Here is a 19,346-nt window from a genome sequence, read left to right as displayed (position 1 = left end):
TCTCCTTGTGAAAGAAAGCACATGGCACTATCCTTGGTCTGAACAAGACATTGATGTTGGTTTTTTTTTTGTTTGTTTTTTCTTGCTAGCTGGGTTCGTGGCTGCAACCAGCCTACAGAAGATGGCATCAAGAAGCAGCCTGAGCCATCTCTGACCCAGTGCCTAGCCTCAAACTTTTGATTCTCCTGTCTCAGCCTCCTGAGTAGCTGTGATTACAGGCATAAGCCACTGTGCTTGTGTCCTACTATGTATTAAATTCCCATTTTGAGGGTTATATACTAACCAATCTGCTAATTTCCTCTTGTCTATCTGGTGCAGATCTTGCTGTTGCCTTGATCATAGTAGAAGTCTGATTGTCTGTTAGCTTTTTGATGCATCGTTGCCCTGCCACAATATTACAGACCTAAAGATAGAAAAAGAAAAAAATGTATATATTAGTCCTCAAAAAATGTAAAACCTACTTCATTAAGCAGCTTCATTTTAACTAAAAAGTAATGAACAAAACTAGTTTTAGAGTACAACTAGGCTAAATACACACAGGATAAAAAGGCTTAGAAATAAAAATGCTAATAATAGGGCCAGCCAAATAGCACAGTGGATTAAAGTGTCTGCAAGCAGGCACAGGGGCTGGCGGTTCAATCCCCCGGGCCTACCCCCAGGGCACGCTAAAACACGCTGAGAAGGCAATTGAGACTGGGTGTGGTGGCCTGTGCCTATAATCCCAGCTCTTGGGAGGTTGTAAACACTATGAGTCTGACTTAGTAATGAGACCTGAACACCCTGTAGACCCTTCCCTAAAAACAAAAAACACCCAAAACAAAACAAAATACACTAATAATGATCATGGTAAATATAATAGTGGTATAGTGGTATACTGCTATAGTGGTATATGGTAAATACATATAGTGGTATAGTGGTAGGATTATAGACAAATATTTTCCATCTTATTTCTTTTAATTAAAATGTAGAATAACCTAGTAATCAGTGTTGAAGCTGTCTCATTGCTATTTGTTTTTCAATAAAATTATTTAAAAAATAAAAATAAAATGTAGAAAAATAAAATGTAGAATAAATTAAAATGTAAAAACATTTCAAATACCAAAGTAAGTGTAAGTTACAGAACATAAAAGACCCCCCAAAGCTTGAGGAATAGGAAAATATCCCTAAGTAGCATAAAGACATTACTTCTAGTGGCAGGTAGGTATGCTTCTGTTCCTGCCCCACTTGCAGACAGGGAAGGTGTGGGTATTTCAGCTGGAGAGTATACTTTTCTCTGAAGTACTGTGCTACTGTTCTCTCAACAGTCTGGCCATTTTCTAACTGTAAAGGAAAGCTGGAAAGAAAAAAAGTAGACATAAACAACCCTTCTCCCGCTATGAGCCAGCGTAACTCCCAACCCACTCTATCCAGAGCATGGCACCTCACTTCACCACTGCTCTGGCAAACACCAGCTTTCCTTACGTTTGATGACTGGCAGGCCTTCTCGTTACATTACAAACACGGTATTTCCGTCTCATTGTTCCACAATGAGTCACTTCAACTTTTAGACCTGTGCCCAACAAGAAAATGGAGGTTACAGAAGTATCATATCTAAAATATCTACATTTATAAAGCCTGTTAACTACTTTAAAAACTCAATTCTGATCAAACAGAAGATCTGTGATATGAGCAATTAACAAATTCCATGTATGACACTGCTGATAATGGTTATAATTATGGTAGACCTAATGTAAAACCTTTTCTTTATTCTATCAAGCTCCAAATAATAAAAAGGAAACATAAAATTCGTAAAGAGCAAGACACACAGTTCTCCATTAATAAAAACTCTGTTAGAATAAATTCAGGTACTTATGCTAGGACAGGGAAAAAAGAATGAAGGTAGTTGCAGTAATTCTCTATTTTATAGCCTTTAAAGTATGTGATACTGAAAGAGCCTAGTTATCATATACTAATTGAAAAAATTAAGAATTTCATAAAAACGAAATCCTTCAAAGATTTATAAAGCAGGAAGTACAAAATGTCAGACTCTTAACTTAAGCAGAACAATAGTTTTACTGAAGTGTAATATAGTGATACAGATCTTTTACAGTGTGGATTATTAGAAATCCAAAGTAACTGAAATAATTCCCTTTAACCCCATGAGTATCTGGTGAGAGCAATAAACTCAGAAAACTATGCATATATATGCTTTTATTATCATTGTAATCTATATGGCCCTTAAGGGGTTCTAGGATCTCAAACTATCTTTACTCTCTAGTAAAGGAATGGGTTTTAAATCTGCTGAATTTGGGGGTGGGGATGAATTTTCTTAAGTAGTACTATTAAACAGAACTTTCTGTGGGCTTTATTTTTTGGTGGTACTGGGGATTGAACTCAGGATCCTGCGCTTGCCAGGCAGGTACTTATTCTACTGAGCTATCTTCCCAGCAAAAATCTGTGGACTTTTCTTTTTTTTGGGGGGAGGGGGGTAGAAAACATAACTTTCTGAGATGACAGAAGGTTCTACATTTGAGCTAATATGATAATCATTAGTAAGATGTTTTACTGAGCACGTAAAATGTGGTTAATGTGTCTGAGAAACTGAAATTTTAGTTTCACTTAATTTAAACACCTATACTTGGCTACTCTATTGGTCAGTCTTGGATCTACCTTGAGAAGAGTTAAAAAAGACAGAGGGTGACTACTGGTCACAGATAAGCAACTTATTTATAAAACTTGGCTTGGACTATAATGCTGTATATGGAGGATTATTTTTAGGATCTAGACAAAACTTATGATTATTACTCTTTATATCTGTGATTCCTATAATGAAATAGTTCTCAACTTGGGGAAATTTTGCTCCCCAGAGGACAGGTGTTTGGAGAAAAAAAATATTTTTTCTCTTTTTGAGACAGGGTCTCGCTATGCAGTTCAGGCTGGTCTTGAGCTCACTATGGAGCCCAGGTTGGTCTCAAACTCACATCGATCCTCCTCCTGCTTCAGCCTCCCGAGTGCTGGGATTACAGGTGTGCACCACCATGCCCATGGAGAAAAATTCTTTTCCACTCTGTTGGGGATTGAACTCAGGGCTGGATACACTAAAATAGGACTCTACCACTGAACGACATCCCCAAAACTTGAGGAGACATTGTTATAACCTGGGAGATGCCTACTGGCAACCAGTGGGCCAAGATATTCCTAAATACCCAGAATACACAGAGCAGCACTACCTCTATCCCAACAAAGAATTATCTAGGCCATAATGTCAACAGTGTCAAGGATGAGAAGCTCTCCTATAGCATATTTTATCTAATAACTAACAGTAGTGCTAAACATAAAGTTCATTCACAGTAAAATGACATTTTCTTCTGATAGCACAAATTAAGATGCTAAATGGATATTCCCATTTCAGATTGGTATGGAATTTTCTTGAAAAGTACTCCTAATAAAAATAGTGAGAACTAGTTTTTACCTGTATAAAACTACAATTTCAGATCAGTTATAGAATTTACTACACCTTTGTATTATAAAGGAGACCAGACAATACAAAGGACACCTTTATAAGGAAATACTGTACTAAAAACATGAAGTAAAGCAACACGTAAAAAATTTTTTATGGGTAACATAACAGAAACGTTTACAGCAAATTTCTGTTACTTGTAGAATTTTTTAGGCTGTTCCTCTGTTAAAAAACACATGGTTCTATATACCTACAAAATAAGCTTTTGTCAAAAGTTGGTATTTTTATATACATATGGTACTTTTGCCATACATTTCCCCCAATATTTCTGCTGCTTAATTACCATAAATTTTGGATACAAAAACTAACCCAAAGTTATTACCAAATACTTGGGAAAAGATTCAACTGGAGTAAAATGAATATACTAAAAATACACTCATTATAGCAGTTTATGCCAATATTTAGCAGTTACCAACTTCCTTGTACTAGCTGAAATGCTAAACCCAAATAGCACAGAATACAAAACTCTGATTCTCTTGAATTACCGTGATAGGAGTACATGCTACACTTTTTAAGGAGCCCTCTTTAAGTCTTGACTTTGAATGGAGAAATAAAAATTACTGATTTATCAATTAGACTCAACTCAGATTTTCCTACCTAGAATCTAAGATCACAAAATTAGACTCCAAAATCTAGGAAGCTAACAAAAAAAGTTAAAAATTTTAAAAATGGACTAGATAGTTCTCTGCCCCAATGCCCCACCCCAAGCCCTCCATCCAACCAAATTTTTGCCTTTAATAAATATTTATCCTATAAACTTGGCTTTACCTTCACTATAACATGAACTTTATAATGCTTTCTAGTCATTTTTTCAGTCATTTCTTTGGGCCCCTGAGCAGTTGAAGTTAAGACCGAGTCCATGCTCTCCGGGCAGCAGTTGAATTCTTGTTCTTTACATCTTGTATTTTCTGTGATAGAGTGGTGATATGAGTTGATTGCATAGTTACCAAAAAATAATGTAAGTGATTTCATGATATCAGAGGTGGTAACTAAGCAGCAACTCCAATGGAAACCATAGCATTTAGATGACCACACATATAACAGTACGTGATGTACTAATCTCCTGATAGTGCTAAGTGCAGTTAATACAGGTTATGTAAGGACAATAATATGACTGCAAAACAGTTACATTTAACAGTTTCTTATTTGGGCACTTAAATAACTTGAAATAAATGCTTATTTTTAAGGCAGGAAAGATTTCCCTTTCAATGTTTTACTAGTATGACTGGTTCTTTTCTGGCTATCACAGTATGGCAAAAATGAATGATTACTGGAGCGAGCAGGATGTACTCAGCTACTCTAACTGAGCTGGGGGCTGAGGAATGGTCGGTGAACAAACTTGAATACTTCAAACAACAAGCTGAAAGATATCTGCAACAAATAGGTAAATCTTAAAATAGCGTAATTATTTCTATTTAAAAGTTAACAGTATATGACACTCATACTGATTAGAGAATATCTAATTTCTTTGCATGTCTACAAAATAAAACGAAATACAGTAGAGACATATCTTAAATCAGAATTAAGTTCTAAAATCATCAACAAGGCAAGAATTGTATACAGTCAAAACAGTACATAATCAAATCTTTTAAAAATCCTTAAACTGTAAATATACCATATGTGTGTTTGGACAAAAAACTATATATGTATTGTATATTTAAATGTATTTAGAAATGGAGATACATAATACACATAAAATATAAATTTTAGAATACTGGGGCTGGGGAGATAGCTCAGTACAATAAGCACCTGCCTGGCAAGTATAGGGCCTTGAGTCAATCCCCAGTACCACCAAAAAAAAAAAAAAAAAAAAAAAAAAAAGAATACTATTAAAATTAGTTTTTTTTTCCTCCCTTGGGAGACCACAGAGTGTATATATAATGTGATAAGCTGTAGAAATTTTCACTACTAAGTAAAATGGGCAAAATCAATAGCCAGCTTTATGTTTGTGGAATTGCTAAATTACAACTCTAGAACAACACAGGAAATAGGTTAGCCCCATATGATACATTTTTTAAAAAATAAAATTTTAAAATGCCATTTCAGAAAAAGAAAAAAGTCCTTATATATAATATGTTGAAAGACTGATTCTACTCCTAAGGTAACAGTATTTTTTTTTATTTTTTTATTTTTTATTTTTTGCGGAACCGGGGATTGAACTCAGGCCCTTGTGCTTGCCAGGGAAGCGTTTATTCTACTGAGCTAACTCCCCGGCCCGGTAACAGTATTTTTTAAAATAATTTTTTTTACTTTTAACAGTAGGCATTATCCCATCAGACACTCTTGTCCCTTCAACTAGAGTATAAAGAAAAATTCAGCTACTTTTCGATGCTAATTCCATTCCCTGGCACATCTTTTATTCAAATATTACCTAAATTGAACTTAAGGTAACACCTCATAATTAATCTATATTTCTACCAATGTTAGATTTTAATTTTAAAACATCAAGTTATTATACCCACGCATGTTAAAATTAAGCTGCTCTAAATGTTAATGAGCTCACCTTTTATCTCTTTGGTGAATTTTACCCGATGAGAATCAGTCAGAGGTCTTGGTTGCTCATCAATATTATGAATGTCAAGAACTTCACACATAAACTGAATGACAGGTTGTGCTTTGTAGAAGGCAGTGGCAGAAACTAAGGGGAAAAAATACAAATAGTACAGATTAATATTTACTTAAAAAATTCAGAAGCTTCTTCTTAAGCTCCAGGATAATTATCTACAGAGTTAAAATGATTCCTTATGTATGTATATATTTATATACACATATATGCATATATAATTTCCCAAAATCAAGCAGTTTCAATTTAACCTCTGAGGCACAAGAACAGAAAGGTCACTCTATAGGTTTTACATTCAATTTCATCACAGGCATCTGAATCATTTCACTGTTAACTACAGAGAAGTATTCTATATATGAGATACCACCTGCAGAACAAAAAGGTCAGATGAAAAATATAGGTCATTATTTCTTAAATAAAGTTTCCTAGGTCATCTTGTATTTTACATTCTTATGAAAGTTTCCTTATAAGGATCTGAAAAGACAATGGTTATTAAATCCAAGCTACATACAGGAAGCAATATTAAAGTGTATACACCTAATGTTATTCAGGTTGTCAATCAGCAAAAACCTTTTCTAAAAAAATAAAATGTAAAAAAAATTAAATAAATAAAAATAAAATGTATTTGGTACAGGGTCTCACCACGCAGCTCCAGCTCGTAACAATCCTATTTTCAGCCTCCCCAGCATTGGTAATACAAATGTGCACTAGCACACTCAGTCTTGGTGGCTGGCTCAATATGCCTGAGGGTGGGGCTGGTGTGGCATGTGGTGTCTGGGATTAAACTCCAGTCCCTGTACTTACCTAAGCAGGTACTTTAGTCCTCTGAGCTATCTTGCCAGCCCAAACTTTGGGGTTTAGAACTAGAAGAACTTCACCTAAGGCTAGCAGATTAGCAGATCACTACTACTTATTTCTTAAACACATATTGATGGCAGTTATGTGCTACAAAGGTGCTGGGGACACAATGAAAAGTAAAACCAGACAATGAGCTACATGCATTTTTTTCTACTAAAAAGCCATGTTCACTGCCTCATGAGGTAAAATACAAATATTTTATGTGGTGGTCTTTTCATCTCCTTGGTTTAGGATGAAATGGCCTCCATAAAATGCCCTTTGCCTCTGGGCAGGTATTTATCAAAATTCAGTTTTCATAGATGATCTGGGGGATGCTAAGGCTATTATGGAAGAGAGCCTGTCAGTTAGCTCAGTTGTTTAAGCACCTGCTCATGCAAATAACAGTCAGGCGCAGTTCAATCCCCACCTCCACCTACCTTACCAGACCTGCCCTTAAGGCAGCCTGAGCAAGACACACACACACACACACACACACACACACACACGTTATTTTTATTTTTAATTTTTTTTAAACATTTATTTATTTATTGTGGGGGGGGGCAGCTCAGCCCACCAGGGGGCGGGGCTGGCTGGCATGTGGTGCTGGGGGATCGAACCGTGGTCCCTGTGCTTTCCCAAGCTTGTTCCAAGTAGGTGCTTTAGACCACTGAGCCATCTCGCCAGCCCACACACATTATTTTTAAAAGGCTACTATGGATGTATTTTATTTTTTAAATTTTGTCTTTGGGTTGGCCTGACAGCTCAGTGGATTAAAGCGTCTGCTTAGGCAGATGCAGGGACCAGATTCAATCCCCAGCATGACGTGCCAGCCCCACCCCCAGAGTGCGCTGAGGTGGTGAATGAGACTGGGCATGGTGGCACGCACCTGTAATCCCAGTACCTGGGAGGCTGATAACAGGAGGAGGATCACTATGAGTCCGATCTGTGTACTAAGACCCTGTAGCTCCTGTGCTAAATGCGTTTTTTTAAAAAACTGTCTTTTTTTTTTTTTAAAGGTTGCAAAGACAGTATTTTTTCACTGAAAGCCAGTACAGGAGCATGAAAGTCGGTATCTGTCAAGGTGCCACCAAGCTGCAGCTCTGGAGAAACAGCCAAGTTCTATCCGAGGAGGCAGAGCAGCAGTGCTGCTGTTCAGGGCAGCATCTCTCTAGCGCTCTTCACTCAGCAAGTGTAGTTTGAGCAGCAGCCACTGAGTCTCTTGGTAGATGTTCTCCATGGTGACACACCAACTAGGAATGCCTAACCTTTCTTTACTAACCATTTTCTTTTTTTGGGCTACTGTCCAAAATTTTCTGGTAGGACAACTCTGTTAATTTCCTGCAAGATCTTCATAAACTGCTCACTTGTGCCTTTTACTCTGAGTTTACAGAGAGCTTCATCTTGCAAATTAATGGTCAGAAAAACCTTCTAGATTCCAGTAAGTTCTTTATTTAACTCTTACAGGTGGTCAGCTATCTTCAGACTTCTTGTTTTCAACTTTGATTTAACTTCTTTGTCTGTTAATTGGCTCTTTTCCCCCATTAATGTTAAGTGGTCAGGCATTTTGTATTTCAAATGCTGACAATGCATTTTCATTTCTTTCAGAGATTTTTGCCTTACATATGAACTTCTGAAAAAGCAATGGAAACCATGTGGTCTCTTATAACCTGGGCCAGGTCTTAGAGAATTAGCAGTGCTGTCCTGCTGAAGGGTAACAGGAAGGTTGTGCTTTTCCTGCTGTGGTGGTGGTCATGCTAAGCCTACTGGCTGCCATTTCCTGCGTTAGGGTCACCTCCTTAGTCTGGGTCACTGTTTACTCTGGGTAGAGTGGGACATGGTTTATTCTTCATCCAAGGACTGTGGTAGTCCCTACTGGATACATCATGTCCCCTGGCTGCACATCGAACAGATGGATGCTGATAGGGAGGCAAGACAGGGCACTTGTGCTCCATGAGGCCAGCATTTGTTGACTGTCCAGTATAGGAGCTCAGAAACTATTTTTCTTCTTTCTTTTTGCAGTGAGAACATATTACATATTTCTCTCTTTACCTCAGAAATAATACACAAAGGAAGTTTCATCATAAGGACACAAACAGTACAGATACTCAGTACAAACACTCTCTAATCCAAACCTCTCCCCCTTTTTCTTTTGGTGGTACCAGGGGTCAAACATGGGATCTCGCGCTTGCCAGGAAGGCGTTGCTGCCGCTGAGCTATCTTCCCTAGCTCTAAATCTTCCTCCTCTAAGAGTTTCTCTATAAGAGATTTTTTTTTGTGTGTGTGGCTGGCTCAGCCCACCCTGGGGGTGGAGCTGGCCCAACATTCAGTGCTGGGGATTGAACTGTAGTCCCTAAACTTGCCTAAGTAAGTGCTTTACTCCAATGAGCTATCTCGCCAGTCCCATAAAAGCAATCACTGTTAGTAGTTAGATAAGTATATATATTTTTTAACATGTACTTCGGGTTTGTGGGTTAGCTCAGTTGTTTAAGCACCTGCTGGAACAACCCGGTCAGGCACAGGGGACTGTGGTTCAATCCCCAGCTCTCCATGCCTTTTTAGACATACCCTTAAGGCAGCCTGAATCAGCCACAAAAAAAAAAACCCCAAAAAACAAAAAACCCCAAACTTTTAGCATGCACTTATAAAAATAAAAATTAAATAATTTTTAGGTAGAATCAGTTGAGAAATGCTCTATGATGTATTTTATTATTTTAAAAATTATTAATGTTTCAGAGATCTTTATGTCAGAAAATTTTTAATTAAAAAAAAATCACTTATTTATTTGGTACAGAATTTGCTACACAGTCCGGACTGGTAGTGATCCTCCTGTCTCAACCTCCCCAGTGCTGGGATTATAGGGGTATGCCACCATGCTGTCTTGGTGGCTGGTACAGTGTACCCTGGGATCCAGGGCACACATGGCATACAGTACCGGAGATCAAACCCAGATCCTTGTGCTTGCCAGGTAGGTGCTTAGGGTGTCGAGCTATATACCCAGCCCGGAACATTGTTTTTTGAAAAAATGTATTTAGTACAGGGTCTCTATGGTGTCACTACACAGATCGGACTCAAAGTGATCCTCCTGCTTTTCAGCCTCCCAAGCGCTAGGATTACAGGCATGCACGACTATGCCCAGTCTCAGTGTGCCCCAAGGGTGGGGCCGGCACAGCACGCCTGGGATCGAACCCTGGTCCCTGCACCTGCCTAAGCCGGCGTTTTAGTCTCCTGAGCTATCTGGCCGGCCCTAGAACATTGTTTTTAATGGTTACATATTATTCTACAGTGTGGGTGCATGACAATTAACTGAATATATATTCTTTCCCCCTCATGATAAAAAAGAACACTAACGGTAAAATATTAGAAACATTATTTTGGGGTGTTATTTATCTTGTACAGATCTTTCTTTTGTTGTTGTTTTTTTCTTTGTCTTTTTGAGACCAAAAAAGGTTCTCATCATGCAGTTCAGGCTGGCTATAAACTCACTTTGTAACACAGTCTGATCTGAACTCACTGCAACCCACCTGCCTCAGTCTCCTATGTGCTAGGAATACAGACAGGCGCTACCACGCCCAGCTGTACGCATCTGTATTACAGAAGGTCTGTAGGTCCTAATATGAAACTAAATAACTGTTTTTCATGGCTGTGCAGTATCCCACAGCATGGATGTGCTGCATGTGCTTTTTACTATGACAAACAGCAGCCCACTGAGTACCCTTTATGTACTTTATGTACATGTACGAGTGATTCTGGGAGAAAGACTTCAGAAGAAACAGTATCACTAAGCTTCCATCCAGATAAACTTTAGACATGTGTTTAGTTTTTTAAAAAAGGAGCCACCTGGCATGGGTGAGACTCTTAGATTCAGTCCCCAGCATGGCCAAAAATATATGCATATGACATTATTCTACTGAAACATATGAGAATATTATGCATAAAGAAAAGGCTGTCAGCACACATACCAAATGTCATACATTCATATTGTATAAGTATATATTGATCTGGGTTAACTGTTTAAAGTAAATAAAAATATGGTGAATAATGTACTTACTTTTATTCTGCCTATCCCTTAACAGGTAAATTTTCTTCACAAGAGTACTATAATACTAATAACTAATATTTTACACACGAGTTGTAATTCCCAAGCAAATATGTTGGTATTATTTCTCCTGTTTAGTTTTCATCTACAATTTTTCTCAGTTAATCCTACTATATTCTTAATCATTTGCCATCTTCTCTACAAGAATGTGGTCATTTGAGGTGAAAAATAAATTTGGTGATAAAAAGCTCTTTAAAGGAAGGGTTGTGGAGCTAGGGATATAGCTCAGTGACATTGGGCCTGCTTGGCAAGTGCAAGGTACTGATTTTGATCCTCTAAAACAAAAAAATAAATAAGGCTGGGTTGAAATCAAGAGTTTTTTTCTTTTTCTTTCCTTTTTTTTTCTTTTTTGAGACAGAGGATTGCTATGCAGTTCAGGCTGGCCTTGAACTCACAGAGATCCTCCTGCTTGGCCTTCCAAGTGTTGCAGTTACAGGTATATACCTCCACGCCTGGACACAGTAGTTTTCTTTTTAAAGACAGGGTCTCGCTTTGTAGTGCAGGCTGGCCCCAGGCTGGTATGTCATACCACAGAACTAACTATGTAGGCAGGTTGGTCCCAGGCTCACAGCAATCCTCCTGGCTCAGCCTCCCCAGTGCTGGGATTATAGGCATGAGCCACCATGACTGGCAATATAGCTTTGAATTAGAATGATTCAATTCAATCACTAGAGAATTCTAATTATGAAAACTCAGTTTCTAACTGTGTGGTGATCCATGCCTGTAATCCCATCTACTTGGGAACCTAGACAGGAGGATCACAAGTTCAAGGCCAGTCTGGGTAATTAGTAAGACCCTCTCCCCAAAATTAAAAAACAAAACAAAAACTAGGACTGCAAATGTGGCTCAGGGGTAGATGCTTGCCAACAAATGTAAGACTCTGAGTAGAATATCTAGTACCATAAAAAACAAAGCAGCAGCAAAAGTTAACAAAAACAACAACAATGTTAATAGCTTTAGAAGATCTATTTCTCTGAAGCTTGGATGAATCCTTAACATTTAATAAACGTGTGTGTATTTTATTCCTTCTTCACATATTAGCTGCATAGATTAAAACAGTACCATATACATTTAACATTTAAAATTTATTAAATCAAGTATACTAATAGAAGCACACAATCATTTTTATAGATGATGTCCCCCCAAAAGCATTTGATACAATCAAGCACTGTGGCAAATACTGCTGCTATATGGGAAATTCAAGGCAACTTCTTTCTATCTTTGTATCTTTCTTTCTTTCTTTCTTTGTGTCTGTCTGTCTTTCTTTCTAATGTATTTGGTTGTTGCAGGGTCTCACTACACAGCTCAGACTCATGGTGATCCTCCTGCTTTCAGCCTCCTCAGGGCTGGGATCACAGGCATGCATCACTATGCTGGGACTCCAGTTGGGGCTGGTGCGACACAGGGATTGAACCACACTCCCTGTGCTTGCCTAAGCCTGCCTATCTTGCCACACAGTTATCTACCAAAATCTATGACAATTTCAACTTTCATTAATAAGAAGTTCTAGCTAGTAAAGCAAATTAAGAGAAATAAAAGGTAAAAGGGTTGGAAAGAAATAGAATCATAACATTTTACAATTGACTATATAGAAAAACAGTAAAAATCTATCAGCTAACCAGAGAATTATTAATAGTTTAGAAATGTTAGATTTAAGATTGAAATATGGAAATAAATTATTTTCTTTCTTTCCTTCTTTTCTTTTTTGGCGGAACCGCGGATTGAACTCAGATCCTTGCGTTTGTCAGTTAAGCGCTTATCTTATTGAGCCATCTCCCTGGCCCCTTTTCCTTCTTTTCTTTTGTGGAACTGGGAATCGAACTTAGGACTTTGTGCTTGCCAGGCAAGCAATTATGCTTCTAAGCTATCTCCCCAGCTCCATAAACTATATTTTTATATACTAATAACTAACTTAAAATGTTTATTTTAAAAAGATACTACTTAGGGTTGGCCAGATAGCTCAACAGATTAAAGTGCCTGCTTAGGCAGATGCAGAGACTGGAGTTCAATGTCTGGCATGGTGTGCTGGCCCCACCTCCAGGGCCTGAGATGTAGATTGAGACTGGGTTTGGTGGTGCATGCCTGTAATCCCAGTGATTGGGAGGCTGAAAATAGGAGGATCACTACGAGTCTAATCTGTGTAGTGACACCCTGCAGACCCTGTACTAAGTACATTAAAAAAAAAAAAAAAAAAACAAGATGTGGCAAAAGATAGGAACATAGAAAATTCAAAAAGCACTGTTCTTGCTTCCACAGCTGATAGAGAGATTAGCATGGTCCCCATGCAAAGATGATACAAATTTGTGAAATGTTCCTAATTTTTAAGTAAGAGGTATATATGGGCCAACTCCTGATGATGAATGTGGTCATTGTGTACTGTAAACACGTACAAATAAAAAAAAAAAAAAGTAGATCTAAGAGTTAAAAAAAAAACCTAAAAAAAATCTAAATAGCAAAAAAATATACACACAATCATCAGGTTAATCCAGATTAGTAACAAAAAAAGGAACATGTGAATAATTTTCAACATGTGCAAAAGAAAACATGTTTACTGTAGTATGTTTTGTGAGAGTAAAAAGAATGAAATTAATCTAAACATTCATCAACAGAATAGATAAGTTTTATTATAAATTTATTTTTGTGTCATATAAATTAAACTTAATGGGAAAAAATTAGAATTCAGATAAATAAAATACAGATAATAGTTGAGTGGAATGTGGGGAAAATGAGATCTTACTAGCTATTTAAGCCACCAGTATCTAGGTAAGTAAAATACATGATGAGGGAAAGAAAATTTAACAAACTAGAATAGCTATCCTGAATACTACTGGAATAGTTATTTAATTTATGAATATGATATATTGCTGAATTTACTAAATACTCTAATTTCATCAAGGTTTCTTTTTTTTTGGCTGGCTCAAGCTACCTTAAGGGCAGGTCTAGTAAGGCAAATGGAGCTGGGGACCGAACTGTGGTCTCCTGCACCTGATTGCATTAGCATGAACAGGTGCTCAAACAACTGAGCTAACTGGCAGGCCCCTCCTCAAGGTTTTATATATATGAATTTTTTTTGTATTTTAGGGAAGGGTCTACAGGGGGTATTCAGGGTCTCACTACTAGATTGGACTCGTAGTGATCCACCTGTTTACAGCCTTCCAAAAGCTGGGATTACAGGTGCAAGCCACCACGCCCAGTCTCAATTGCTGTCTCAGAGCACCCCGGGGGCGGGGCTGGCATAGCAGGCCCAGGGATCGAACATCTGGCCCCTGTGCCTGCTTGCAGGTGCTTTTTTAATCCGTGGAGCTGCTGGCCAAAATTCATATATTTTATTACATTTATTAATAATTGATGAAAGGGCTGGAGAGATGGCTCAGTGGTCTAAAGCACCTACTTGAAACAAGCTTGGCAAAGCACAGGGACCGCGGTTCGATCCCCCAGCACCACATGCCAGCCAGCCCCGCCCCCTTGTGGGCTGAGCTGGCCACACACACACACACAATAAATAAATGTAATAAATAAAAATAAATAAATAATTAAAAAAAATAATTGATGAAAATTGAGTGGGTCGGAAATTTATCCTGTAACTTTTCTAATTATTATTATTATTATTTGTATTTATATATTTGGTTTTGGTGCGAGGAGTTGAACCCAGGGCCATATGCACACTAAGCACACACTGTATCTCTGACTTACATACCTAACCCCTAGTTGTTTTTTAACCAGATTTTTTTTTATAGATAGCAGTTTTACAATGATGAAATACAGTGAGTTTGGAAATCAAACAGACTGATTTTAATTCTATCCCAATATTAAATGTTATGACTTCTCTGAGCTTCCACATAGTCAGTTAGAAAAATATCTACCTCTCATGGCATTGGGAACATCAATGCAAGGCTCGTACTTGTGCCTGAAACATGGTACCAGCTCTATACAGCTCTTTCCTCACTGGCGAAAAACTGGCAGCTCATACCATTTGTCCCTAATCTGATGTTTTAATTCCAGGCAGAATCACACACAATATAATCTAACTCCTTGAAGAGGTTATACAAGAGAATGTTCCATGAAAATGAGATTAGGACTGTTTTTTTACTGTGCTAAAAACCTAAAATTTTACTAGTATACACTAGAAATTAACATGTGAAAAAGAAATAATATTTTATATTTAAAATAAACGGGAATACACATAACTAAAACTTCCACTTCAAAATGAATAGTACGGCAAAGAGTAGTAGATTATGTTGGATTCTGGAAAATAAATTACTGTAGTTATACACTTTGATGCTATATACTCATTGCTGATAACCTAGGATGTACTTGCTATGGTTAATACCTACCCTAATTTTATATTTACTCCCACAGCTCTGAAGCCAAAAGAACAGAAATTATTAAAATAATTTGTTAGGTGTGGAGGTATAAACCTGTAATCCAGCTACAAGAGGTGCTGAGGCCAAGAGAATTGCAAATTCAAGGCCAGCCTGGACAACTTCATGAGATCTTGAACTTAAAAAAAAAAATAAAAAAATTGAGGGTCAGCGATATAGCTCAGCGGTCTACAGTGCAGATCTTAGGTTGAGTGCCCGGGACTATGGTTCAATTTCCAGCGCTAATCTAGGTTAAGTGCCCGGGGACTATAGCTCAATCCCCAGTGCTAATCTTAGGGTGAGTGCCCGGGACCATGGTTCAATCCCCAGTGCTAATCTAGGTTAAGTGCCACATGCTGCATCAGTCCTGCCCCCAGGGTGGGCTGAGCCAGCCACAAGAAAAAGAAAGAAAAATTGAAAAACACTAAAATCCAAATGAAAACTGTGAAGAACTGGGGATCTAGTTCAGTGAAAGAGTGCTTGACTAGCTTTAACAAATCCCTCACCACTCAGCAAAAGAAGGCCCTCAAACCTAAAAAATAAGGATCATTCGCTACATAATGTGTATGTGTAGCAGCACAGTGTTTAAAATATTCACACAATCCAAAAAAAAAAAAAATTCACACAAAGCTTTAGTGCTCTTCCTCCCCTTTGAATTCTTTTTCTTGTCTACACAATATTAGTACAAACTTTTATTCTCAGTGCCCCCTGTGAATTTTTTTATTTGCAGAACCGAGGCTTGAACTCAGGCCCTTGGGCTTGCCAGGGAAGCGCTTATTCCACTGAGCCATCTCCCCAGTCCCCTCCTTTGAATTTTTAAATTTCTTGCTGTTACTAGAGTTCAAACTTTCAATACTCCTGCTTTAGTCTCCCAAAATGCAGGGAGTACAGGTGTATGACACCACAGCTGGTCACAATGACTTTTTTTTTTTTTTTTTTTAGTAAGGGCCTATCGGGTCTGCAGAGTCTCACTATGTAGGTCTAACTCCTAGTCATCTGCCTGCGTTCAGCCTCCTAAACAGCTAGGATTACAGGTGTGTGCCACCACACCCAGTCTCAATCACTGTCTCAGCCCACCCTGGAGGTGGGGCCCACACTCTGCCTAAACAGGTTCTTTAATCTGCTGAGCTATTTGACCCGCCCTCGTGATGACTTTTTATGGCATTAATTAGTGAATATAATTGGCTACAAAGACATTACTAGACATCTATGTATTTCTTGTATCATCAATTATATGGGACACTCAGGAGATATTTATTCACTGATAGGTTAAAAGTTTTTTTTTTCTAGTTTTTATTAAAAAAAACTCACATATTTACAAAAGTTCATAAAATAAAATGTGTCAAATTAATATAAAGTGAATAATCATGTAATCACTATTCAGACGAAGAACTAAATATTGCTAGTATACCAAAAGGATCTTCCATAACTCCTTTCCAATCCTAAATTCCTCTTCTCTAATGGTAATCAAAATCCAACTTGCAGAATACTAACCTATCTTTCTTTATAGATTTACAACATAAATAAATACACATACTCATATGCCTGTTTACTTTCCCTAGTTGCTAAATATCATGTAACTGGAGATGCCTAACTGCCATACTGGTTTTAACAACATCCCCCTCACAAGCAATGTATAGGAGTCAATGCTGTGCTGAATTCTCATCAACTGTTAGTATTGCCAGCCTTAAATTGAGCCACTCTGATGGATGTACAGTTAATGTTGTTTCTGGCAAAAAACAAAAACCCTGAAATATACCTTACCTATAATAAAATAAAGTGTAAATTTCAATGATATCATTATATGCATCTATGTTATTGCCTCCTGAATTAAGACAGAACACTTTTTTTTTGCAGTACTGGGGATTGAACTCAGGATGTTGCATTTGCCAGGCAGGTGCTTATTCTATTGAGCCATCTCCCTGGTCCTGAGACAGAACACTTCTATCATCTCAGAAAATGTTCTTATAATTAGTCTCTTCCATGTGTACCCCAGGGAACCATCTATCTGATTCCTTTCCTAATAAACAACTGGTTCAGAACTTCATATAAATGGAGTTATACCATACAGGGCATTTTGTGCTTGGCTTCTTCTGCACATCTTAATTAGGTGAGGTTCGCCCGTACTGTTTCATGAATTATTTTTTTCCTTTTAAATTACTGAATACACCAGGGATGGTGGTGCATGCCTGCGATCCCAGCACTAGGGAGGTTGAGGCAGGATTATCCTAAATTTGAGGCCAGCCTGGGATACAAAGTGAATTACACTATCTCGAACTGCAAAGTGATATCCTGTCTCAAAAAAAAAAGAAGCTTAATATCATTCCACTAAGTGAATATGTCACAAATGTCTTTTTCCACTCGTGTCTTTTTGGCTATGTAGGTTGTTTTATAGCTTCTAATTAGTAAAAACATGAAAACATGTATGCACAAATCATTGTACAGATAACTATTGTTTTCTTGGACAAAGACCTGGGAAAGGAGTTGGCAAATCATATGGAAAACATTTTTTAAAAAACATTTTATTTTGAAAGAAACTGTCATCCTAATTTTCAAAGTGGTTGTACCATTTTATATTGCCATCATTTCTAGTTTCTACATATCCTCATCAATGCTTATGAATGAAACTGGGTGGTAGGTGGGGCAAGAGCAACAATGGGAGGATGATTCAAGTATGTTATGTGCTTGTACCAATCTGCCAAAATGGAACTTGGTGGCCTACATAACTAATATGCACTAATAAAAAAAAGATTGGCCTTCATATGCATACATACATATAAACAAACAAAAATTTGCTAATGGTATCATTTGGAACTGAAGTTTTCTTTGTGAGAAGGGGTTATAAATTCAATTTCTTTGATCAGGGTACTCAGATTTCTTTCTTCAAATTAGTTTTGGTAAAGCTGTCACTTTATTTATTTTTTTGGGTGGTATGAGGATTGAACTCAGGCCCTTGCGCTTGCCAGGGAAGCGCTTATTCCACTGAGCCATCTCCCCTTCCCAAAGCTGTCACTTTCGAAGCAATGTTTCACCAAAGTTATCAAATAAATTGGTACCAAGTTGTCCAGAACACTGACTTTAACACAATAATTAATTCCAAAGGTATTTAGTGACAGCCCTTCACTCCTGATACTAGTAATCTGTTGTGTTTTTCTAGATTAATCCTTTTTTTGGTGGGGGTACTAGGGAATTGCATTCAGGCTCTTCATACTGACACTCCCAACCCCCTTGTCTTTTACTGAGTCAGGGTATTGCTAAATGGATAAATTGCCTGGGATGAACTTGAACTTGACATCTTCCTTTCTGAGCCTCCCATAATGCTGAAATTATAGTCATGTGCTACCAGGAGTGGCTTGTTGATCAGTCACTTTTTTTTCCTCCTGGAACCAGGGATTGAACTCAGGTCCTTGCACTTGCCAGGGAAGTGCATATTCTACTGAGCCATCTCCCCAGCCCCTGTGAGAAGTTTTAATCAAGGTTTTGAAGGGCTGGCCACATAGCTCAGTGGATTAAAGTATCTGCTTAGGCAGACGCAGACCACGTGCAGTGCTGGCCCCCACCCGGGAGCTTGAGATTGAGACTGAGTGTGGGGGCCCAGGCCTATAATCCTAGCTCTTGGGAGGCTGAAAAACAGCAGGATTACTCAGAGTCCGTTCTGTGTAGTGAGACCCTATAGATCCTATACTAAAACACATTAAAAAAACAGCCAAGTGTGGTAGAAGGACTGCTACAAGTTTTAGGCCAGTTTGGGCTACATAGCGAGTTCAAGTCCAGCCCTAACCTATGCAGCAAGACCCTGACTCAAAAAACAAAAACAAAACAAAAAGCTGGACATGGTGGTGCACACCTGTAATCTTGTCACTAGGGTGGCTGAGGCAGGAAGATCACTAATTTTTTTTTTTTTTTTTTTTGCAGAACCGGGGATTGAACTGAGGCCCTTGCGCTTGCCAGGGAAGCACTTATTCCACTGAGCCATCTCCCCGGCCCCAT

The 19,346-nt window shown here is 38.0% G+C and overlaps 1 protein-coding gene across 4 annotated transcripts in view; it reads right to left on the bottom strand.

Moving 5' to 3' along the window:
• LOC101573127 (protein argonaute-3) overlaps nt 1–19,346 on the bottom strand; it is a 156,479-nt gene that overhangs the window by 65,854 nt on the left and 71,279 nt on the right. For all 4 annotated transcript variants that reach the window (XM_023701038.1, XM_023701037.1, XM_023701036.1 and 1 more), the window contains 4 exons: nt 6,003–6,137; nt 1,462–1,549; nt 1,186–1,333; nt 284–403 (listed from right to left, as the gene is read on the bottom strand). In XM_023701038.1, the coding sequence (XP_023556806.1) occupies nt 284–403; nt 1,186–1,333; nt 1,462–1,549; nt 6,003–6,093 (447 nt within the window). In that variant the 5' untranslated portion in view covers nt 6,094–6,137. The remainder of the gene's footprint in view (nt 1–283; nt 404–1,185; nt 1,334–1,461; nt 1,550–6,002; nt 6,138–19,346) is intronic.

Source organism: Octodon degus, unplaced genomic scaffold, assembly GCF_000260255.1.
Source record: "Octodon degus isolate 3935 unplaced genomic scaffold, OctDeg1.0 scaffold00130, whole genome shotgun sequence".
NCBI classification, from domain to species: Eukaryota; Metazoa; Chordata; class Mammalia; order Rodentia; family Octodontidae; genus Octodon; species Octodon degus.
Note: the sequence above shows the minus strand (reverse complement) of the source record. Positions and strands in the feature narration are given on the sequence as shown.